Genomic DNA, 26,129 nt, shown 5'->3' on the forward strand with positions numbered 1-26,129 from the left:
AAATGACCCATTTTAAGGTAATAAGAACACATCAATTCTTATTTTAAAGTAATTATACACTAAAGCAAACATACTTATTTATTTATTTATTCCATATCTGCCAATATATCGTCCTTAATCATACACACTTGACCTTTAAAGAAATGTGGAGTATAAGGGATGCTTGTGAGACACAACTAATTAAACAGGTTTTATATTTATAGTGTTTTAAGGAAATAAGGTAAAGAAGACTTTTTAATTTGACTTTTATTCATTGGTGAAAGGAAGACTTGAAGCAGCAAGATCTGATGAAAAACCTGGGCAAGGCACTGTCTGTCAATTTACAATATCATGTTTCAGCCCTTTTTTGTTTCAAGACAAAATATTGAAAAGCATCTTTTTAATACATTTCTTCTTCACACATGAGTTTAAAATGACACTTGATTCTTTAAAGAAGGCTGTCGATACATGGTGCTTCAGGTAGAACATACAGTGCAGCATTATAAAGGTTCTTGTCAAAGGCATGGAAAAGTCTCCAAAACAACAACTGCAAGTTTACATTTCATGGCAGATACGAGAACTACGCACAGCAATGGGCGAGAATACTGTATATCAAAATGCATCTTGGTACAAAGGACAAACCTTCATTCAATAAGAGAAATCAAAATAATTATTAAAAAAAATCTAAAATACATTTACTTGTGTAAATAAATCTTTCAAACACTAATTTCTAAATATCAAGAACAAGCAAAACCCTTTATATGTATGAAGGTCAAACTGTAATCTGGAATATTGGCACAAGGAAATTATATTCAGGTTTATGCAAAATGGTTTGGCCTTGCTTACAATCTTAAACTGTGGTGTTTTGCTTTTTGCCTGATATTTTGGCTTTTTGTTGGTCCTCTCACTGGCTTTGGGGTTTTGCTTGTTCTTTCAGTTTACTATCACAGCAGAGCGCTGTTCAATTAGTTTACAACAAAATACTGTTTCGTTTTTTTTTTTTTTTTTTTAAGTTGTTTCTCTGAACAAAAACTGTTACCTTTGACAAGTATTTCTAGATTTTATAATACAAAAATATCCTTGGTGTTGTCTGTTTTCCACCATACATAATTCTATCACTTCTGAAAAATCCAAATTACAAAATACACAAATGTCCTTAAATACATACAGTATATCAAAAAAATGTATGCATTGGAAACAGTGCCCATGTGGGGCAGTTATTCTGTCTAATGTCATTTTGCAAAGGTTAGCTTTAGTTTTCCAGTGCATGTTTAATGATTTTTTTTCTTCTGTGCATCAAATTAGATTTTTTGTGGAGAGAAAGTTCTCATCTGTGAAGAAAACACATGACTGAGCATGCAAGATTAAACGTACAACTACAGAGAACTTTATTTGCATTTGTTCATCAACAAAGGCAACTTGACAGTTGACAACTACAGTGTAATTCCGTATGCTGCACTGGTTATATTTAATGCAATGAAACATATTTTGATTACCAAATAACATCCTCACTGATGAGCAAAATTAAAAAATAAAAGCAGAGGAATAAAACTAGGGTTAATGTACAGTAAAGTCAACTTTAAATGTCATATCTTTTTTTTTTAATTAAATGCTTAATTGAGTTGATGACATTGAATAACAGCAAATTTACACTACAGCTTTGTATTTGCAAACTGACTTGAAGGTGTTCAGGACTGTAAAAACAGACAAATGAAACTGATTGTGAGTGGGGTATAAATACTGCATGATTTATAACAGTAGTCAGATTCAGAATACACTTGGATGATTTAAATTTGAAGTAAATTTGCAAATAAGGCGAATAATACTGCTCTAATGCTCCGCATGGACAGGTTACAGTGCATTTGGTTTTAAACTATGGGCGGCGGATCATGGGAGGAATATTACTGTGAAAAATCCAGCTTGCTATGAAGAACCGTTATATGTGTACAGCAGAAATCTTAAGTTTAAAATGGTCTCTAAACCTTTTATTTTGAAATCATGATACTAAAACATGACAGAAATATATAAAGAAATTAAAAATGCTTACTCCATGTGTCATGAAATGAGGCGTGAGCCTTTTACTAATGTGCTACATAAACCCCCTTGTGAGGAATGTACTAATAAAATACAGTATGTCCCTTTTCAACCAGTGACTTGCCTAAATTCAAAGTTAGGAATGATAACATATGGAGTTTTCCAGATCCATATTTGTACATTTGCTGTGCTTGTGCAACCATGTCATGTTGTGGATCTGATTTATTTGGGTACAGAGGAAAAACAGCTTGTGTGAGGCAGGACTGCAGTCCAGGCAGAAGGGCCCAGCTGTGTGGGCTTTTGCAATTGGCAAACGCAGACATCACATGCACTCGAACTCGTCGATGCGCTGTTTGGTGTTTCCTGACCGAATCTGTCTGAGGGTCTTGTACTTGTCTCGTCCTGCTTTCATGTTCTCTGCGTGGATGATGTCGTTCACTGTTTTCATGCTCTCGTCGCGAGCGTTGGCCAACTCTGAGCTCAAAGCCTGCAAGCACAGTTATCACAGCGTTAATACACGCAGTATGTTGTTATGAACGTGTGAGACTTTTATGAACTTTTTAGTGACGGACTGACCTATTTTTACTTCCACTACTTTGCTGAACCATAAACTGTATAATAAAGATTGACGACTTGTCTGCTCCCCAAAAGTGAAGCCAAAACATCTCGTTCGCCCCCTGATGGCTAGCTGCAGTACAGATCATAAACCCTGTCCCCACCATGATAGTGAATGGGTCATGGGCCAACAAAAAAACTTAAAGTGCACACCAGATAGATTTTTCCCAAAGATGGGTTCTGTTATTTTAGGTGGTTATCACCCTGATGTTTGTTCAAGTGCTCGTTTTTCTGATAAGTTTGGTTTCCATTAATTATTAGATGAAATAAAAATTGGATTTGACAACATGACTGACAGCCCGATCTACTCACATTTGATGGCGATGCTTGTGATTGGTCAGACAGGTATATGGGTGAAAACTCCACCAACGCAAAGGTTGCTACTGCACAGATTCTGGCTTCAAATGATGTCACCATCAAAAGATCAAAGTGGGCATATCCGGGACATTTTGGCTTCATTTTTGCACAGTGGGGGCAAAAATGAGTGAAGATAACTCGTCCACATTTATGTAAAGACTATAAGCTTTTTTCTATTATGGCTACAGTTTGAAGTCACAGTGTGCTGGGTTTCTCTAATGGTCATGTGCTCCAGTCTTGCTACTGCAAGTGTTATTATGTAGCCTACACTGCTACATGTAGCTACATGCTAATGTTAGTGAAACATATAAACTTGGTTGGCGATGTTAATTTTTCCCAAATTTCAGATCTGGTTGTGTTTATAAGCTTTTATTTATGATTTTTAATGGTACAAAGTGCTGCTACTCTGTTACAGTCATTTCCCAGCTGCAAGTAAACCACTAACGTGCATGCTGTTAGATGTTAACACCAGGGAAACCGGTAATTTTGGATGCTCATGTTGGTAATTTCTGCCTAATTTTGGATCCAAGTCAACAGGTCTGGTTGGTTGAGTTTAATAGCTTCTCTTGGTGATTGATGATTGTGTCACAATAAGAAGAGCAGCTATTCTTTGTCAAATTCATTCCCTGGCTGCAGCGATAGTGCAAAAAAAAAATCAGTAAGAGATGATGTTAAGTTATTTTTTTTTAGTCTACTAGATGAGAAGTGCAAGTGTCCCTGATTTTTGAGTGCGTTGATATTACCTACTTTTACTACCACACTGACGGCGTAGACTGACTGATAGCTACATACTATGACAAAAGCAAAGCATTAATGAGACCCACTTGTCCATCCTTTTGTGTGATTAACTTCGACACATTCTTTTAATTTAGTTAAAATATTTAGTGTGACCTTTAAGATGAAACTCTTCAACTAGCCTTTTTGGTCTTTCTAATAATTTATTGAGAGATCAAATTCATGATGAGCGAAGACGTACCAGTAGATGTTTCTGCAAACGTTCGTTCTTCTCAGCTTCAGTCATGCGCTCTTCCTCACTGCGGTCCTTGTACGTGGCGGCAGCCGTTAACTCGGCGCTTGCCTCTGCGCTGCTCTCATCATTCTCGTCATGCTCGTTCTCGGCATTCAGGGGCTCCTGAATGTGAGCTGCCATTATTTTGTTTTTGAGCTCCTCTTTGGTCTTCTCCAGGTCCTCCTGCACTGTGGTAGCCTGCGGAAACAAAAGCGCCAATGAGGTGAATGTGCGTTATATTTACAGGGCGTGCTACAATTACAGCCACATTTTTGATAAGATCAGGAGACAGAGATTTGGTGGACAGAAATGTATTTAATGTCCAAAAAAACAACAACTGAAAGACTTTTCGGACAGCCGTGCCAAACATGAAACATTCATCTTACGACCTGAGAGTTGCCCATATTTATATGACAATCCATCCCGTAGCTGATGAGGTATTTCTCTAGAGGAAAAGTAAGGAACTAATAACTCAACAGAAAATAAATTGACTAGTTTATATAATTTTAGCCATCGAAAACAAATGTAAACAATCAATAAAGGACACTAACAGTCCACGTAAGCCATCAGACATTAGAGGACAACTTGTGCTACAGGATTAACTGAACAAGTATAAAAACTGCTGACAGAGTAAAAATAAAATAACTGACAGGAGGGCTTCTGCTATGAGCCAATAATGACTAAGACTGGAATTTCAACTGAAGTAAACTGTCCGCCAAAAATGCACAACTGTGGAAACCACCACTTAGCACAGCATTCTTTTACAGGGCAGAATATCATGGCGTTATGGCAGGATTTCCTCTGCGCAAAGACGGCCGTCGCCGGGACAAACAACATGAGTCACACTGCCCAAATAAAATAAGGGGGCTGGGCAGGGGCACATGGTTTTGACCAAAAAAGACATGAGGCGAGTGGTGAGCTTTCACCCCTCCCCCCAGAAACGCACGACAATAAGACCTCAGGAATGTCTGTCCTTAGTGTGTCACATGGGAGGGGCGACATGTTCAGCACAACATCAGACAGATGATGTTTGATGATGCTCTAATTTCTGCCGTGTCCATATTAAGCTCACTTTGAATGCTTACATTAGCTGATCACACAACACAGGTGCCATTAACATGTATTTATGTTGTGCCCATTGGTCAACACATGGGCCACAACAAATCCACTACTTTTTGCTCATTTAGAAAAATATGCAAATTCCTAAAAGATAATATAGACAATCTTGGAGAGGATAAAGAAAAGAGGTTTAAACCGAGAATCATCAGCGACCTAGCTGTCTGTCTCATTTCTCACCACTTGGCGGCTGTAATGTCTAATTTTAGTTTTTACCAACTTAGAGCAGGGAAGAAGAATTGTGACTGTGTAGCTGTGTATGTAACTACCAGAACCTTGTTATGCTGGCATGGAGGCAAGAAATGTGTGTTTTTAAACAGATTTTTAAAGGTCAAAGAACTGTCTTCATGTCATAAAGTTGAATGTGATACATCTTTTGTACTTTAATATTTAATAATTATAACTGCCACTACAATCAAAAGAAGAGGACTATTGGGTTAGTAAAAAAAGAAGTACTAACTCAGGCATGTGCACGATTAGCAGACTAGTCAAAAAAACATTGCTACCCTCGATAGTTGGCACCAGAAATAGAGCGTGCCCCTTTGAAAATAAGTTGGCATTTTAGCATTTGTTGTTCCCTTGTCTCAAAGTCAGTGGGTTTTTTGAATGGGTTTTTGATTAAATGGCTGAAATACGGTCTGTGGTTAACACAAGCTTAAGAGACTTTGTTCTACAACATTAAATTAGTCAGTAAATACCCTACAGTGAACTTTGAAGCTTTTGTGTGTCTTTAAAAAGCCGGTTGCTAACTAGTAGCTAACTGAGACTACAGAAAGTCATCACACCGCGCTGAACATGGCTTTACAGCCTTGTTGGGGGGCGACATAAGGTCATGCTACCATGGTGTAGTTAGTGTAAAGCCTAAAATAATCTGCTTGTGGCAATTGCATTTAGGCTTCAAAAATCCCAAAAGTGGTGCTCATTTGTGAAGATTATCTTGCTGAACCAAACGTGTAAATATCCTAAACATCGGATCACTCTTTAACAGTCACTTAAACTTATTATAGAGGAAAGCGGGAGAAATTCAGGTCAGCATGTGAGGTTAACCAGCAGCTCTGATCATCAACAGTTCTTTCTCTCGCCCTTTTACACTCACACACACTCACACACGCACACAAATATACACACACCAGACAAACACAAACAAGCACTCTTGGGCTCAATGGATAGCGCCACATGCATGTCCGTGTGACCGGTAGAAGCCCGCAGCTGTCAGCAGATGTTCAACGTGGAAAATATGAGCCTCACACACACTCGCACCAGCTAAATGACTTCTCACTAGGTTGAATGAGACACCTGCTTTTTGGGCATCCTGGAAAGCCTGGATGTGTGTGTGCGCTTGTGTGTTTTTGAATGGTGAGAATTCAGGTTTTTCAATACCCAGTACAAAATGAATGTCTTTTTTTTCCTTTATCTTGAATTGTTGACAAGCTTTGTAGGAAAATGTGTAATGTTCATAATGCATGGTGCGAAGTGCCACACATTTTGGCTGCATTTTCAAATACAATTTGATTACTGAAAATGGCTCTTATAATATCTGCACTAATTTTCCAGACAATGTTTACTCTTAAAGATTAAATTGTGCTCAATTTTGAGTGTTTTTAGTGTTTACTTTACTTTTATCTTAATCAACTAGTCTTAGTTTATTTTACTATTTAAATGCCTGGGATATGAGTGTTTGGGATTATTCCTAACTCGTATCATACCTTCTGTTGCCACTGCACTGCCTCTTCCTCCTTCTTCTTCTTGGCATCCTCCAGGAGGGAAATCTTTGAAGTCAAGTCAGCCAACTCTGTCGCCTATAAGGACATTTTCTTTTAGACTTTGTTTTTGTTGAAATTTAAAGCATCAGAAGAGACAGTTTGTTCAGCCACCTAAGACTTGTATTTTCTAGTTTCAATGCCTGTTGTTGCAAAAAGTGTTTAATAACTGACCAGGTGTTCTTGGTTCTTCATCTGGTTCTCTGACTGCTGTAGGAGTTTGACCTTGGCGTCCTCGGCGTCCTTCAGGTCCTTCTCCAGACGTTCAGCCTCCTCCTGAGCCAACTTCCTCTCCTGCTCCAGCTCCAGACCCTTTTGCGTCTGCTCCTCCAACTCTGTGAACACACACATCCACACACACCCAGAGAAGCGCTCCAGGTAAGCATTATCGAAGAAAAACATTGTCACCACTCATTACTGCGCAACAACAAGCTTTTCTTAAATGATATCTGGTCACCCACCTTGTTGGGCTTTTTTCGTCTGCTCCTCAATCTGCTTTAATCTCTCCATTAATTCCTCCTTTTCCTTTTCAATCTTTTCCTTTTCCTTTTCTGCAGTTTCTCGTTTCCTCTTTTCATTCTCCAGCAAAGCTCTAACAGAAACATAAACAAGATGTGTAACATCTTCAGTAACATGTACACTGTAGATGATCACTATAATAATCACAGGGTCATGATAAAATTATTTGTTTATACATTCCTATGTAAAAGTCCCATCACACCATCATACGCAATACAGGGCTTCCGTGTTGGAATCAAAATTTCTTTAAATGTTGTCACATAGAACAGACCTGACGGTCTTGTTGCGGGACTAATTTTTTTAACCAGGTAATATGGGTCAGTGATAAATTACACATTTACAGTAGAAGGCTACATGAAGTCACATAGTGTAGCTTCTCTGACAACAGCTTGTGACTCTCACCTCTCCATCTTCTTGTGATTCTTCTCCTCTCGAGCTTGAGCCTTCATCTGCTGCACTTCAATGGTGTCAGGTTTGCGGCGGCGCATGTACAGCTCGTGGTTGCCCATGCAAAGAGCCAGAATGCGCTTGTTGATGCGCAGTCTTGGAGCATAGAATACAAAGTCCTAAAATGGCACCATAAGAGATTGTTATTAGCAGTGATACATAGAAAGGTGATTTATCAATTATTACCAAGTTGTCTGTTATGAAGGGTTAACATACAGGTGCTTTCTTGTCGATTGGTTTGATGACAAACTTCTTGTCATTGAAGGAGATGTTCCTGATTTCACTCCAAGGAAATCCAATTTTGGGCGTCATTCTGTTGGAGACAATGCAAAAACAACAGTTATGCTTAACATGCTAAACAAAAGAGCCGCAGTAAATAATTTACTAGTTGTCAACTACAAAATTTAACGCCAAATAATTTTATAATTGATTCATCAGTTGAGTAATAAAAAAAAGTAAAAATTCACTGATTCCAGATTCTTAAATCAGAATATATTTTTGTTTCGTTACTCCTCTGTGACAGTAAACTGAATATCTTTGTGTTGTGGACAAAACAAGACATTTCATCTTGGGCTTTGGGAAACACTGATAGACATTTTTCACCATTTTCTGATATTTTATAAACCAAACAACTCATTGATTAATTGAGAAAAAAAAAGTTTAAATCAACATAAAAAATAATCATTAGTTGAAGTCCTACTGATCATGTGCTTGAATGGCCATTTGACAGTCATGGAATAACTTACTTGTCATTCTGTTCATAAATGTTGAGCCCCAGAGCGTCCACTCCCAACCACAGTTCTGTTCCTTTCTTATTCTTGATGTTGAAGTAGTTGACTCCGTACATCTCAAGATCCTGAGCGATCTTCAGATACTCCATCATGGACTCCTCTCTGTGGACAAATAAGATGTGTCTTAAACTTGTGCTGCACAAAAGCATGATATGTTGGAGCTTTGAGTTGGAAGCACAGGGGAGTCTACAGTCAGAGGCTAAATGTATGGCAACAAGCCTGAGAACAAGCCTTAAAAAGAAGAAGATAAGTTTAACCTTTTTAGTTTCAAGGTAATGGGAGTTAGACTGTGACCTGGTGTTTACTGAAAGTCTGGTAGAATCTGGAGTGCAATATCTCCTAATTATACATATTTAGTTAGCATTTTGGGGTGAAAGATTCTCCTGAAAGTGGCTGAAGATGTTTTTATTCTTCAAATGTTTGTGTGCACGCATGTGTTGGTGGTTACCTCATCATGCCCTTGTGTTCTTCGTGCCATACTTGAATCCTCTCCTCCCACTGGTCCTTGTTCAGTTTGTGCTGGTCCAGAACTCTGAGAACATGAGATGTCAGAGTGTCAGAGGTCATGCAGAGAAATATGTCACATACAAACAGACTGGCTGAAAGTTGACATCTATCTAACATCAACTGCCATGTTGAAATGGTGGTACAATCCTATGTTACCTCTGAGGGAGCAGCTGTTCACTGGACAGGTAGCCTGGCGTGTGGACTTCCTTGTTGTAGTCAGCGTACTTGGCCTGCACTGCGTAGGACGCCAGGAGGACTGCGGTCTCTGGAGGGCAGTAGATGTCATCGTTTAAGATTCCCTCCTTAACCTGCAGGAAGAACAGCCGCTGCGTGGCGTCCTGGATTAACTCCTCAGTCACATCCTCGGGGAAGAACTTGGCACGGAATTTAAACAGCAGCGGGCTTTCCTTCCTCACATCCTGGGCTGTCACCTAAAATAACGCGTGGCACGGGTGAGGGGCAGAGGTTAGACTCCTGAATTGAGTTCAACAGAGTAGTTTAGTTTGACAAAGATTGGCAAAACAGTGTATGAGGCACTGCTTTTAGTGAGGCAAAACACAGAGGTGCTCACCTTCTTATTGAGCTTGAGCCATGTGGAGAAACCCTTTGTATCCTGGTACTGGAGTCCAAAGTACCAAACCTCTCGCAGCCCAATGGTCTTAACAACCTACAAACATAAAGGCAGAAATATAATTCATGTTCCTCCTCACGACAACATTAGCACACCCTGTTCTATATCTGATCTATGAACAGTAACCACAGGCAACAGGCGCCTGTTGGTGTGTGTACCCTGCTGTATGTTTGCTGTAGATACAAATAGTACTGAGACATTAAAAAAGTGCTATGTGTGAAGCGACAAACTCCGAACTCTGCATGTCACAAAAATAGAAACATAAAGAATATAACTGACTGCATCATCATACATATTTTTAAAATAGTTTCTGTTCCTTGTACTAAAAAAAAAATCTTTTTCTTTTTTCTTTTTTTGGAATAACTATTTTACTGTCTTTATACATCAAATTATTTATATAGCAGTATTATATCCAAGTTGTTTTGAATGGTAGTATAATATGCATAGCATCAGCAATGGTAGTTGTTATAATTGTTGCACTTAGTATTATTTTTAGAGCTATCACAGTTATTAGTATTTTATTTACTCCAAAAATGAAAATAAAGCAACATGTCAGTGGACTGCCTCTCATAGCTTTATGTACTTTAAAAATACTCCCAAGAATATCTCAAACAAAAACAAATACAGTCCATACCTTTTGTTTCAAAATCACATTTGATTCATAAGTGTGTTACTGATACTGTTGGATAATGATGATAACAGAAAGTCATCAGTCTCTCATACCTGGTCAAAGAGTTGCTTTCCTGTTGTATTTGGCTGAATGGCGAACTCCAGTTCAGCATCCATTGTAGTGACTCTTACACTAATCTGAGGAAGAGAGCACATTGGAAGAATGAGTGATTATTACAGTATTATGGACTGGTGTTGTCACAATACTGACATTTTTTAGCTTCCATATAATATCTTGAAAAATATCCACATTCAATACCATTTTTGATACCAATTTATGTTAAAAAAAAAGATAAATATGACATCACTGCAACAACTTTTATTTTCCTGGTTAGTAGCAGAGAACAGCAGAATGACTGTAGTAAACACTAACAATAAGAGAGAGCAAGACAGAGCAGCTGCTACTAGAGTATCAATACTGCAGAATATGAATATGGAAACCTGTTCAAATATTCAGACTTATTATGTAAAACTCTGTATATTTGAGAAAACTATTTGAATAAAGTCAATACATCTCAAGTATCATTGAGCTAAAATATATTTTTGGGTAAAGGAGGAGCTTTATTAATATTGATGGTGTGATCAGGAGACCATTGGCTTTTTTTAACTCAAAGAAATTGGTAAATGTTTAACTTTTCAGGCTGACAAAATTCACTGATCTTTTGTGATTTTTTTTGCTTTTCGCATTTAAATGACTCTCCACATACACAAATAACAAAAGAAAACTGTGTCTAAGTACAGTCAAAACTGAAATGTCACACTGTAGAAGACGCATCAACTTTCTTCACTTAAAGTTACAGTTCTAAATATAGAATTTGGAAATTTTCCACTGTCGCCTGGTAATATTAAGAAATCAAATCAACAGAATGCCAAGGAAAAAGATGACACAATTACATATAATTCTACATAATTCTATTTGAATGAACCTAGCTGCGCACAAGCAGTAGTGTATGTACTACCCTCAGTACACACACCCCACAGCCCACATATGACAGAGAACAAGATCACTTGACACTCAAGTCAGGCCTATTGTGAACTATCAGCCAACCACTCCATCGTCATATTATGAAAAATGACATTTTGATGGGTGTAAAGTTTAAGAAAGATCAGTGCGTTTGACAAACGTGCCAATCTGGCGGCGTCTCAGTATAGAATTTATCTACAGGAAGTAACCACATCCTCTGGTGGCTGTGAGGCACTGCAGCTGAACACTGAGCTCTCATGAGTCGCCTACATCCTGTCATGTATCAAGCAGCCTGTCAGCTTTCTGTCGCACAGTTTCACAAGAAAAGACTTTCAGTAGGTTATTCTCTTCAGGTAACACACTTTGTTACAGCTGCTTATTTAGCCAGTGAGGCGCTTCTTGAAATGTTTTTGTATTTTAAAAATTATATGTCAAAAGTTGAATGAATATTTTTAACCTTATAGCCTCCCTCAGTGAGGGCGCCCAGAGAATGAATTCATTCTGTGCTGAGTAAACTGACCATGTAGGCATTTCTCATTTTCTCTGTCCTCTTAGAGATGACGAAAACAGCAGCATGCACGTCTATTGGGAAATAACTGTGCAGGCTGAGGCCCACGCCTGCCCTCAACAACAATGGTATGCATTATTTCCCAGTTGCGGGGCTGATTAGAGTTGCGTTCTTTCCCATTCATGTCAGCAGGACCCCATTTACTGCTCAGGATACTTGCCCCTCTTCACTTCCTGTCATCACCAGCAGACACAGCGAAACCTACAATCTGGGCCTACACCAAACTCCAACACAGATGCCTCAAGTCGTCTAGACGTACCGCTCTTTAAACTGACAATTATGACCTTTGATGAACATTTAATTTCATTAGTACTGAGAGAGTACAGCTGCTGACTACCCTGCTGGGGTGTAAGCGGTTTCATTTCCTGAGTCAGAGAGGCTTATTCTGCCTGAAAAGGGAACTGCGCTCGTACATTTTCTGCCTGGTTAGGGTGTGTCTCTCATGGCTGGAATTCAAAAACACTTAGCACACTATTATTAGCACATGCTCAAAAACACCCCGCTCAAGCCCACGTGTAATGTTTCCATGACCTATTCTTCACTGCTTTTTATCACACCAAAACTATTAACTACTTTTAATGAGCTTTACATTCAGAAGCATGTTTTCTGTATTACATAATTTACTTTTTGATAAGCTTTTGGCTTGCTGAGTCACCTTATGTAATGAGAAGCTTTCTTCAAGAATACTTCACCTCACTGACTGGCTGAAACTTTGGGTTATTTTTAAAATCTCCATTTGCTTTATCTTTACTCATACAGCTGTGTCCTACTGCATCTACTGAACACACTGAAACTACAAAAGTCTTATTGACCCTTGTTTTAGTATAACAAAACACAACTCATCACTTTGTAACTAATTCATAACCTAACAACTTCCATTAAATCCATATGTAATATAAAACGATTTATGATAAAGGTATATTATTTTTGTTTGAATATACACAGTATCCAAATCTAGTTTCAAGATAACTGCATTTGGGGTTCTCACAACACATTAAAAGCTGTAATTAAATAAACTTCCCACATCAATTTAAATCACACTCTATGAAAGACCAAAATTACAATTGATTATCTATTGATCTAAATGCTACGTCAGTGACAATGCTAACATGCTGATGTTTAGTAGGTATAATTTATACCATGTTCTAGGGCTGGGCAATTTAAAGAAAATCATATGTCATAATTTTTTTTTTATCATATACCTAAACACTGATATTGTTACAACATCGTGGGATGGACTATTGGTGCTTTCACAAAATATTTACACAAAGAGATTTTTGATAAATAATCATTTGCAATGTAAATATAATGACTAGATAGGTAAAGGCAAATAATGGAACAGCTAGAACAGTGTAGTAAATTCATAAAATTACATCACTTTACTGTAATGCAGCCCTTAAAACCAAGAAAAGGCAAAACTTTAATATTACCATATCGAAAATCTAAGACGATATCCAGTCTCACATCACCATACTGATTTGATATCAATATAATGCCAAACCCTACCATGTTCATAGTTTTAGTTTAGCATGCTAGCATGCTAACATTTGCTAATTAAAGCAGTAAACACAAAAGCAGCTGACTGGGGTCAATGGGAATGCTATTCCTTTTAAAGGCATTTGGTTATAAGCCAAAGTATTGGACAAATAGAAATTTTGACCCAGTGATTGCACTGAATAAAATTTTCAGGAATCAAAATTAATCCTGTGAGGACATGAATGTCTACCAAATTTTATAATGATCCATAACCAATATTTCACTCTGGAACAAAGTGGGGGACTGAAAAACTGACCAACAGGCTGACGTTACCATCTTCATCCATACAGCCATGATGCCCACTAGCATGGATGAAATCCATATTATTTAAATAACTGCCCCAATAAGATTTGATTTGATTACAGCTTATGTCAGTATTTGTACAAGTTGTAATGCTAAACAGGGATGGATGGTAAAACAGTAAACATGAGAGAGCTGTATGACTGACAATAAAGAAAGCTCCGCTAACTCCAACAGACAAAACCTACCAACTATCATTTGTAGGAAGTGGACAAGTTTGTTTGATAATAATATGGCCATTAGGCAACAATGGAGAAGTTAAACCAAAAGTGAACTGGGGAACACCTCAGGTTACCTTGTTAGCGAAGAGGAAGCAAAACTACTGACACTTACAGAGCATGTGCAATTTAAAGATGTTGGTCAGAAGACCCTGTAATGTAAGTACAGTTTAGCAGTTTTTCTCTGTTGAAATACACTTTGATCAAACATCTCCTGTGTGAAAACACCACATTTATATATATCAGAAAATGGAGATTAATCTATAAAAAAGAGTTCACTGGGAACACCTGATGTCCGTGCATCCAGTGACCACCCTTATATTCCCACATGGTTACACCAGTGTTATCTCTATGTGCTGCTCACAACCACAGTCCTTCCAACCAAACCCGAGACAACAAAGAAGTCACCGCTAAGTGGTTTTAGGAGCAAGAAGGAAAACAATGTATGCCAGGATTTGTAAGTGCTCTGGTTAATTTTACATTACAAACAGCAGAAGTTTCCAAACCCATTTTATGTGAGCCGTCAGCTGAGGTTAGCAGCAGCACGTCATAGCAGGCCGTACATTCAAAGACCACCTGAAGTGTGACAAATATAACAAATGTAACTATGCACAACCAGTGCTAAATCTGAGTCGTACTTCTGTGTCATGCCGTCCACAACACTCACACAAGGTCAGCAACTACGGTGATCAACAATTTAACAATGAATCACCCTGGTAACCACAGTTACCATGATACTGACATCTAACACTACCTGATTCACAGAGCACAAAAATAAAATCTACTTAATAGAGAAAAAATACGGATCAGATTCAATCCAGTCACCTGGAACCGTTGTATTAAAATGTGACTACAGGGTATGTACAGTTTGCATTCAACTGGCAGCATACAGTTAGTTAACAATTATTAGTTAATGCCAAGCTGAAAACAAAGTGTGAAAATGTGGGAAAATGTGACAGTGGTGACCCATCCTGCATGAGGCACAGCACAAACGCCTTGTTTGAATATCGCTTGAAGCCAGTAATACAAGGTAGATCATGTGAAAAGACTTGTGAGCAAGGCAACAAGCATGCTTATATCATCCACAGAAATACACAAATATTACTGTTAATAATATTACTAGCCAACAAGAAAATATTTATTCTAAAAAACAGAAATAATAATATAATATCCGAGTAGGTAAAACATTGAGTACTTTCTTTTTGGTGATCTGTTCTTATCATGTCTGCTGTCCACATAAGACTTTGAGGCCTAAGAGAACTGGGTGACAGGATGAGGGAGGATGGAGGAGAGGATGGGGATTCCCTCTGACCAAGGGGCATTAAACACAAGAGCAGAGCTGTTTCCCATGACCACTCTTTAAATTAATCAAGAATTCGTGTTTGACTCTTATCTTATGTTAGCTGTGTATGTTCTCCTGACTTGTCACCAGCTTGCACGCCTGTCCTCCCCACATTAGTCCTGGTATTTAACCAGTCAGATGCTGCCAAATTGATTATGTTGAAGCTTTTAAGCACTTTTTCTGCTCTGGCTGCCTTGATTCTGATGGCATATCGCCTCCCTTTTGACCCCTGCATTTGTTTGCTAACTGTGCCAGTCATCACGTTGCCAATTGTAAGCCTCCTACTGACCAAGTATGGGCTCTTTTATCCCTGCTGGTTTTGTCTGCCAGGTCTGCTTTTGGGTTCAAATCTTGTGTTACATTGTTGCAATCATACACACAGAAATATGCAGATCAAACAAGAAGACTGGGCAGCAACATGGAGGTACTATATTTGGTAAATATGTCTATTGGTACTAACTTCTCCAATAGACATATTTAAATACCTTATACAAGTTTTTATAGACCTAATTCAGGGTTAGAAATAAACATTTTTTCCCACATGCCACTGTGGTTGGTGGATTCCAAACTTTTTCAGCCACTCAATATATGATCATTGTTTTTTGTGTGATGGGTTTAGCAAATCTAGCAGTCACTTTCATATTTTACCAGAATTTGGCTGATGCTAGTTTACAGCACTTATGTAATTCAATCTTTTCAAGTTACCCAAAATTCTGTCAGTCCCATCAATATGACAACCACTGGTGACACTGACAACTCCAGGGTTCCTACAGCTTAAGGCAAATTTGATTTAAGACTTTTTGAGACTTTAATTAATGCCACTGTACCCATGTCGTCCAGGGTACAGTGACAGCTAGCTAACAGACAGTGGATCCTCTGCATGTGCATACTGGTAGGAAACTAAATTTGATTATTGTTTCTACCCTGATCTGCGTGACGTTAATATGAGAGGCATTCGTTTTTTTGTTTTATTTAATTTTATTTTTTTAAATAGATGTCCCCAGTTGTTTTTAGATTTTACAATACAATGCCAGAAAAGAAATCATAAAACTACCTCTCATGTCTTAGTATTTTTAAGGCTTTCCTTATTTTTAGATCAATGAATTCAAGCCTTTTTAAAGCTCCGTGAGAACCTTGAATTTAGACAGATCGTATGTACAGGAGAGCACCCTCCTGCTTTATTTGGTTGGTGTGTAGTAGTGATTAAGGACACGTTTACCCCACAAACACAAGACGCCCACTATTACAAACCACAGGCACCTCTGTTTGCTGTATGCAGTAATGAAATATAACATTGACTAATGCTCACTGCAGAGCTTTGCTTACGCTATTCTTTAATTATATACACAGTCTGAACTGCGCTGGCATGAAGGTTGTACTAAACACTGTCATTTCAATGAGAGACAATATGTTTCATCTTTTATTTATTTAAAAATCAATTAACAATGATGCTTGAATGTCTATAATGGTAGTCTACATCTAATTAAAAAAAAAGATTAGATGAATTAAACCAAGTAGTTGAGATTCATTTAATAACACTTCAAAAATAAACTATTAAAGAGGATAAAATGTAGATAAAAAGTGTAAATAGCCTAATTATTAAATAAATAATAAAGAACTTACTTTAAGCAGTCTGTTTTTCTCAAAACCTCCAAACTAAAAGCACTGAACTAGTTATTTGTGTAAAAACCTCAGACGTTCTGATTGCAGTTTGTCCACCACCTCTACCTCTACACACTGTTAATCTGCTCTGCTATGTGCACTACAGACTCGTTTAATCCCCCGCTTGCATACCGCTGGGTCTTTCCATGTACCATTTCTCCATAGCCACACTTGTTTAAAGTTTGGGGCTTCTAACAAGAAAACTGCATCTGTCCCGATTCCTACATAACAGGCTAAAATGGTAAGTTATGCTCAAGTTTTGGGTAAAAATAACAGGCCATTTTCGTATTTGCGGATAAAAAGGTGTTAAGTGTGTGATTAACATTATCCACCAGCTGTAAATAATGAAAACTGGTTCAGAAACAGGCTGACTGTACCTAACTAAAATGGCTCTATTGTTGAGACAGCAAGCAGGAAAACAAGGGAGCAAACATCGGGTCAGATTTAACAGAGGATAATTTTTTGGGCCTATTTAAAATGTAATTGTATGTAAACTAGGAGTGCTTTGTGATAAAACGGATAATAAGCCGCACCCACACATCACAGCAAAATCTACAAATCTAACCAAAAAACCACTAAAATGTATAATAACACAGATAAACACAGAGTCATAGTCAGTCCTGAACTTGTTGCACTGCTGAAATGCAATCAAAAGTGGAGCATGGCATCAGAGGACCACGCTGGGGGAAAGCAGGGAGGAGAACAGCCAGACCGTGATGTGAAAGTCCTTATAAGGCTGCAGGCAAGGAAATTACCAGAGAGGAACTGATGTAAGTGCAGAAACCTTGAGTCACAACATGACTTCCTTGGGAAACTTTAGCACTGCCAAGAGGAGTCTAGCAAAGACAGACTTTCTCAATAATTATTGCTTTTGTGAAATGTCAGAGTAGCTAAAGTAAACTAGAACACTAAAACTGGGTCACTAAAACCAGTTATGGAAGACAGTTTCTTTCTCAGCCATGAATTTTACTCCTTGAGCTGGCTTGTTGTGGATTTGACTACAAATGGGGGAAACAACTTTCACTGGGTGCAGAGTGAGCTTTGGATCATTTGCTGAATCAGTGTGTCCAGCTTCCTCCTTTCACACAGCGTGTCTGCATCTTTAAATGGCGTCGAATGCTTTAGTAAAGGAAGCAGAGCACTGAGTGTTGCAACAACAGGTCTGGGGTTTAACCATTTCATAACTGGCATCACCATTCAGGTGCAATGATTGACTCTAGGGAGGGATAACTTTCCAGCAGCATTTAGCCCGAAAGATTTAGGCTTTGCTGCAGCCACACAAAGGAGACAGTATAACTACTCTTGATCCCTAGTGTCTAGTTTTTTAGTTGGAGACACATCATAGGCTGCTCATTAATAAATGAAAGCTTTCTTGTCTAACATATCCCACAATCCATTTTGGTCATTTATTGCTCCTGTTTATTTTGAGAAAATTTAGCTGCTTCCTCTTGACCATCTATTTTGTTCACCACTAGTTTCCTCTTTTCTAACTCTTATATATGTAAAGGCAAAGGTCTGTACAGCACAGCTGCACTTTCCCTGCAGTGTCCCTGTGCTTGTGAACTGATCGTGACTGCCAAACAGATTCTTTAGAGGTCTTTCAGGTCCCCAGCTGTTACTTCAGTAGCTGTTGTACATATACAACAGGCTACTACTCTACTATTGAGTCTAGCGGTGTCCCTCTTCAGAGATTTGGCACTAAGGCTGACACTAAGTGAAGCACTAAAGAAATCATAAAAGAGCACAGTAAACACTTTGGTGAAAAATATAAATAAGGTTACTACCTGCCATCTTTGGTACAGTGCAGAACATCTGAACGTCCCCTGCTGAGCTCCTTCAATACAAGCAGCATACCGACCTTCTATCATTCTGATCAATAATGTTTCACTGCTTAACTGTATTTTGACCGTAGCAGTTTTTCTTATCTTGTGCCAGAATAGCACTTATAATTTAAAAGACAATTCATGAATACATTTGGCAAATGTTGCTAATAGCTAATTAATAATTCCGAGCTATTTACTGCCCCTCTAGCACAATTTGACCGAAACAAAATGGCCCTGTAAAGTTTATTTTAAAATGCTGATATGATAAGAGGAATTCCTTTAGAGAAGTGGAGGATAGAGAGGGCTCTTTAAGTATACACTTTAAATGCCAGGATGCTTTTTTGCGACATTTTTGTCAGGTTGACAGCTGGAAAAAATATTGAGGAAGTTCAAGCAGAAACAATACTGCAGGAGGAATGCAGCTACAACCCTTGGTACCATTTGTACTTTCGGTATGTAATTTGAAAGTGCAGAAGGGCACCAGTCAGTTCTAATGATATATCAGCAGTAGTGATAAATCTATACATGCATTTTAGTGACTGACTGCTGCCCAAAATGATGGTTTTTATAATGTGGGGCAAATCCAGGCTCCAGTGGGAAAAAAACATTGCAATTTAATGAATTACAGTGTCTGCATTATAGAGTGGGAGTCACCAGAGGCCCCATGAGACAATATTGTCACGATACTTCAGTCATATTACAGTTATATTGCAAATTCAAATGTGTTGCAGTATAATGAGTGTTGCAATAACATATATTGATTTTTATCAACCCTTTTTCAACTGCAAATTATGTCCCCAAAGGGAAATAGATTTGTTTTCTCTACTATGATAAAGTTTTCAGGCTGTTTATCTCATCTCAGTCATTTTTGTTGTACCAAAGTGTACCAAGTGGACTGAAAAGATAATTAATTTAACATTGCAGTAGGCTACCAAAAGTTGAATTTGTATTGTGATATTTATCATTTATACGACAAAAAAAGAATACTTTTTGTCTATGTATCGATACAATATTGCCATGCAAAATTACTGTGATACTATGCATTGAGACATCTCAACAAATGTGTACTTAGCATCAGCTTCATCTTAGAAGTCATGAAGAACTCTTTTTGTAGCCTTTTGTCATTAAGAGTGTGCATGCGGTATCGCAGCTCTGAATAAACTGTGAATAAGACAGGCCGCACACAGATTTTGCTTTCTATATCATCTTCATAATTCAAAGAGCATTATGCTGAGTCACACTTTCTTCAGTGGCAAGAGACGAGATGGTTAGACACCATTTTCACTTCTGTTTGCCACTGATGAAGGCATGAGCCAACACATTGGGCTCTGCCTATTCTAATGCGGATTGAATAAAACAAAGAGTCAAGTCAGTGTGTGGCCATCCTTTGTTCAGAGCCCACCAGCACAAATCTGTGAAGCTTTAGGTGCTTCTGCATTTGACTGCACAGGGCAGAGCAACATTTTTTCCTCACAGTGGCAATAAGGCATAATGGCTCTCAGTGCCTCCCCTTATGCCACCTCCCTTTTCAAAGTTTGCCTCCATTTGCTCCAGATTTGGGCAGCACAGCTGGCCTGAATGACAGTTCAAATCCCTCCTCGTTATTCCTGACTGAGGAGGCCTTAGGAGGACTAGCTCGTCTGCTACTGCAGGCCACACAGCCGCTTCCGCTCAGAGCCGATTCCACAAATGTGATTTCAGGCTCTTCAGTTGTGGAGAGAAGCTTATAGTGAAGTAAAGACGTGCCGCACTGAGCGCCAAAGCCTGAATGAATGATCCGGTTAAAGGCGCTAATTTTAATGAACAAACGGGCGGGAGCGCGCACGCGCACACACCTAACGGAAAGTACCCCAGTAATCCTCGGGTGATTTTGAGGGATGTAAAGGATGGTAAAATACCATAATACGTACCAAGGACGCAATAATGGGTATTTTTAGGTTAATATTAAGCACCAATGTCAAACAATAAGTCACATTTTTGATTTTATAGGCATGCTAATGTTATAATGGAGAAGGAGAGACAGACAGAAACACGGCAGTTTTTACATGATAGCGATAATGCAGTTTTCATTCTTACCGTCTTCGGCATCTTTCCTTTCTTTCACGTCCGGTTCAGGATTTATAGAAAAAGTTAATAAATCAGACGAGCAGTTAGCGAGACCAGCAGAAAACTTTTTCCCATCAGAACAACGGCGCCAATCAAACGGCTCCCCGTCGCGAGGACACAAACGTGACTTTTGGCTCGACTACGAAGAACAATTTCAACCTAACGCGCGTGAGAGTATTTTTTTCTTTGTTTCGCCTTAAAGTGAAATGAAGTGGAGCCTGATTTCCTGCTAACGGTACCCCTGACTGCAAGACCACACCCAGGCCGATGACAGGACAGCAGCCAGCCAGACAGAAAAAGAGGGTTCAGGCCAGCAGACTCCGCCTGCAGCGGCCGCATCATCATGGCTGCAGTCAGTCAGCGGACAGCCTTTCAACACCCTGCCAAAAACTTGAGCAGCACTTTCACTCTTACTGGACACGATCAACATGGATCTATCAGTACCGTCTTGTTCTACGTAAAAAGACTTATTCATGTATTAGAGTATAGACATGCGGAGTAGTCTATTAGTAGCCCACATTACATCAGTGCCATTAAAACAGGCCCTTTAAGAGGTGCAATTGCTTTTATAATCCACATTTTAAACACTAAAAAATTACAGGGCAGACCTTTTGAATGTAGGCCCATGTGCTGCTAACCAATAACAGATACATTAAGTAATACTTTTTAAATTCCATTAATCGGTTTAGAATACTACTAAACCGACTGAACAAATAGAAGGTCTACTAGTAAAGGAGCAAGTAGTAGACCTAGTTTTAAAGCCATGGGCTTCAGTACGTATTTCCAGTCAATATATAATTTTTCAAAATTGAAAGTTCTGATTTATTACTTACAGTACTGTGCAAAAGTCCTTGGCCACCATAAACATTGTTACTCAAGTCAGGTCATAATGATCAAAGGCTACACATTTTCTTTATCATTTACTGAAATACAACCAAAACATGCAGGAAATATGTATACAGTATTAAAAATGACCCCCCCCCTCCTTTCCACTTACCATTGAACCCTCTTGGGCACACAATATGGGATTTAAAATAAGGATATTTTCATGTATTTACACCAGGTTGCATTCAAGACATGTTCAAAGCTCAATATTGATTATTTGAGCTACCATTTGTTACAGATTTGCTAAAACAACAAATCTATGGTGGTTTTTTTTAGAGTAGTTCTGTATGTCTCATGCAGTGGTAAAATAAATTAGCCTACATTTATTCAAGTAGTACTTAAGTGCAATTCTCCTATTGCAACTTTTTAATTTTAATTCCACTGCGTGTCAGAGGGAGATATTGTACTTTTAACCTCACTACAGTTATCTGACAGCTTTGTAGGTACTTCATACGTTATATTTCCATTGAATGACGTAAGAGTTTTTAAAATATGATGTTTAGTTATGAATTAAATTATTCAAGTGAACAACTGAATATTATACAACTAAAATGAGTTGATTAGTCAATGAGCTGATTGACAGAAAATTAATTTCTAACTATTTTGATGAACATTTATGTCTTTTTCTTATTTGTATGAATGTTTTTTGTTCTATGGGGTGTTGTTTTGGTTGTTTTTTTTACTTTAAGTACCTTTTCCTGATTTTACTTACTTTTAATTTTACTTAGGTATAATTTTTGAATGAACTTTTACTCATGCTTAAAAAAAGGAACTGCATACTTCTTCCACCGCTAGTCTTAGGCTGCACACACCCAGTAGACCCAGCAGCTACATCATGTGAGCTGTTACCAAAAAAATATTTTAGTGTATGTCCATTGCAAAATGACACATAGTGACTGCTACTTCAGCATGTTTTTTTTCAGTTACAAAGTTACTAAGTAATCACAGGTGGGTAGAACATGGAATATGTTTTACAATGTGAGTTAATTTCACAATTTCACTTCTGTAGGATAAGTGACAGAGGTCACAACTGTGGCTATGACTTATCAAATCACAAAAAAACAACAGAGCCAAAGTATCGGTGCCCAAACCACAAAGAAAAGTAAAATGACAAAGAGTCTTAAAGGCCTTTAAAGCCTTAAAGTTACGATAATGTCACAACCAGCAAGTCATACCACACATTCACAGTGGGAGCCTAACTAGTATCCAGCTTGTGCGGCCAAAATTGAAGCAGAAATAGTCTTTTTTTAGTTTTTTGTATCACACCTTTTTCATGAAATGTTCAATTCAAGCAACATTTCACAAACTTTCCTCTTGGGCTAAGATGTGGTGACCAGAGTGACAGCGGAAAACGGTGTGTTTTTAACGCTGTTTCAAACTGTTGCGTGACCACTCTGGTCCTGTGGAGGGATAAATATCATCCTGGGATCTCCACTGCCATCATGAGAGAAACGCTCCTTTAAAGAGCAACCCAGATCCCCAAAATTCACCTTTCTTTATCAGAGGCTCAGCTGGCTTAAACTTTGCCACTAAATGTTTCCCTCGTCATATCAGAGTCCAGACTGCTTTATCAGACCTCAGGCCTCATGACGCCTTATGGTGTGCACCGAATAGAGCATGACTCATCAAACCACACTTTTTCCTACTACTCAGTTATCTAATATATGTCTACCATTAGAAGTGTGTTTGTGTGTGTGTGTAAAATGCTTGATATATAGCATCCATGTGTGGCTGCTCTGGATAAAACTTCCTTCTCAGACCATATAGAGAATTTGTGGTCAACACCGTCAGGATCGTCTGACTTCTTTTCCTTGCAACAGCGTCCCCTGGCTGATTTCTTTTAACCTCTTTTCTGCCGGCTTCTCTTTAGCGCCTGCCCTAGCTACATCAGTCCATTTCTACTCCTGCTACACGTCACCAGGGTATTTGTTTGTTGTCTCTTTAGTTAAGCTGACTTGGTCTGTGCGGCATTTTTGTACCTGTTTATGTCCTTGATGTACGTCTATACTTTAATCTTAACTCTCAGTATGGCCTCCAACAAATGTATTTACATATTTGATTGATAATTTCAGTTTGAAATATGTGCAAAAGAAAGAGAGTGTAATGCTGAATGCACTTTTGCACGATATAGAAGTAGTTATTCAAAAAACACGATCAAGCGCTATAAGTGACTAATTTGAAAAGGAAAAAAACAAAAGAAATGATGACTACTTGAAGGAATCCCTGGAGTTTTGCTGGTACTTTAATATTCCCAGAGAGAGTGCAGCACAGAGACATCACTGCGTTTGCATGTTGACTCATTTGTACAGGGCAGGATGACCTCCCACACCCTCAACTTACTGAACAAGTTACTCACTGCAGCCCAATCAAAGGCAAGATAGTGTGGAGTTCTCTAAATTCAAGTTTGATCAGATTCGATTTAGTAAGTTTTGTGTGTGTCAAAGCCCCTCAGCTGGACACAGAGAACAGACCTGTCCAATCCTCCCTAGTATAGTAGTCACAGTCCATATAATCTGCTTTATATTTATAGTACACTATGCTGTATGTGGTATAAAGGGAAAAAAACAGCTACTGAATCAAGATTTCACCCAGCAACAGCTGTACTGTTTTAATTCACTCATTTAAATTTTTGATTTGTTAGAAGTCAGCTATGGACAAAAGGTCTCAGCAGCTGTAGCCTCTTTTTTATTGCCTTAAACAGGCCCTTTTTGTGTCCCTTTATAGAAGGAATTAATATAAAAATCACGAGTCTTTTCACATGCCTGTGTGTGTTACTGACATATGCCCTGAGCGATTACACCGTTTAACCAGCAGATAGTGTTCATGTGCTGTATAACCTGTTGCACTACAGCTGCTGCTCACGCACAGAGGGGTTGAGGCATTAGCTATGGAAGGAACAAAGTGCCAACGTGACCTTGCTTGTGATGAACTATATGAGATTGATTCAAATGTTTCATGCTATAATATAAAAGATACTGTGTGAAAACATTTAGCCTATGAATCTATAGAAATAGAACACTGCCACAGAGGGAACATGTCATGGCCCTGTATACATTTTGACAAATATTTGCATTTAATATTGATTTTTGACAAAACCTTCAGTAGTACCAAGTTTACTATTTTTTTAATTAGTTGTTTGCATAGTACTTTTTAATTCAACAGGGCTTTGGCAGTTCTCCATCAGGAGGAGGAGATGGTAATGGCGTTAGATGATAGGCAAGACGGCTACAAAATAGCAGACAACTGTTCAAATCCCGCTGTCTTTCAATGACACATTGGCACATTTCCAGCGGTGTTTGTGACAAAAACTGGGTAGCTTTAATGTGGCATCAACACATTTCCAGCTGTGGTTTTGGTGACAGCAACTGGGCATTTTTTTAAGGCAACAACATCCAATTTCCAGTGGAGTTAGTTGCGAGAACAAACAGGAATTTTTTTTTAAGGCAGTGTCGACACATTTTCAGCGGTGTTTGTGGGAACAGCAACGCGGTATTTTCTACGGTGATGTTAGTGCATTTCCAGCAGTGGTTGTGGTGACAACTGGATATTTTTTTTAAGGCAACAACATAAGATTCCCAGCAGAGATTGTTGTGAGAACAATCAGGTATTTATTTAAGGCAGTGTTGACACATTTTCAGCAGTGGTTGTGGCAAAAACAACCAGGGTTTTTTAAGGCAATGCCGTCACATTTTTTAGCGACAACAACCGGGTATTTTTTCGGCGACATTGGCACACTTCCAGTGGCGGTTGTGGCAACAACAATCAGATATGTTTTAAGGTAACGTTGACATGTTTACAGTTGTGGTTGGGGTGACAACCTATATTTTAAGGTCATGTTGGCACATTTCCAGTGGGGGTTATGTTAACAACAACCAGGTATTTCAAGCCAAAACATGATCTTTTCCTAACCATAACCAATTGGTGTTTGTGCCTAAACCTAACCACGACTAAAACAGAATATTTAACTGTGAAGAAAAGTGAACATTTAGTGTATTTGCTACATTGAAACATACAAAAGTAACATATCTGTGGTTTGCACAAACGTACAGTGCCAAAATGTATTCTGGCATTGGGTTATCCTACTGTATTTACCTTCCTCTAACAAAAAATGAAAACTGTTTTCAGCGAACAGGTAATTCAAACCTTTTTAGCATGACATAATTGGATTGATCTAACTTTTCTATTTGAAGCTATAACTTATGCAAGAAGTGTAGTAGTTATTGAATATTTGGTAAAGAAAAGGCTAGACTCCCAGAAATGTTACATACTAAATACAGTGCTGAAGGCTGAG

The 26,129-nt window shown here is 38.4% G+C and overlaps 1 protein-coding gene across 1 annotated transcript; it reads right to left on the bottom strand.

Moving 5' to 3' along the window:
- Positions 1 to 228: 228 nt before the first annotated feature.
- Positions 229 to 21,224, bottom strand: LOC121952209 (moesin a). Its single transcript, XM_042498745.2, has 13 exons — positions 20,924 to 21,224; positions 10,489 to 10,572; positions 9,706 to 9,801; positions 9,291 to 9,565; positions 9,076 to 9,159; positions 8,583 to 8,729; positions 8,053 to 8,149; positions 7,792 to 7,955; positions 7,332 to 7,462; positions 7,045 to 7,205; positions 6,817 to 6,909; positions 3,962 to 4,192; positions 229 to 2,500 (listed from the first exon to the last, which is right to left on the bottom strand). Exons 1-13 carry the CDS (start codon positions 20,933 to 20,935, stop codon positions 2,336 to 2,338), a joined length of 1,740 nt encoding a protein of 579 aa, XP_042354679.1. The 5' UTR covers positions 20,936 to 21,224; the 3' UTR covers positions 229 to 2,335.
- Between the last annotated feature and the right edge of the window lie 4,905 nt (positions 21,225 to 26,129).

The sequence above is a fragment of the Plectropomus leopardus genome, chromosome 15 (genome assembly GCF_026936395.1).
Source record: "Plectropomus leopardus strain MGB_pleo_1.0 chromosome 15, ASM2693639v1, whole genome shotgun sequence".
Lineage (NCBI taxonomy): Eukaryota > Metazoa > Chordata > Actinopteri > Perciformes > Serranidae > Plectropomus > Plectropomus leopardus.

What these genes read in the sequence shown, in the direction of transcription:
- LOC121952209 (XM_042498745.2), bottom strand. An exon ending in GGCTCAAGCTCAATAAGAAG is followed by an intron (nt 9,566 to 9,705) that starts GTGAGCACCTCT and finishes GCGTTATTTTAG; the next exon opens with GTGACAGCCCAGGATGTGAG. An exon ending in TGAAGAACCAAGAACACCTG is followed by an intron (nt 6,910 to 7,044) that starts GTCAGTTATTAA and finishes ATGTCCTTATAG; the next exon opens with GCGACAGAGTTGGCTGACTT.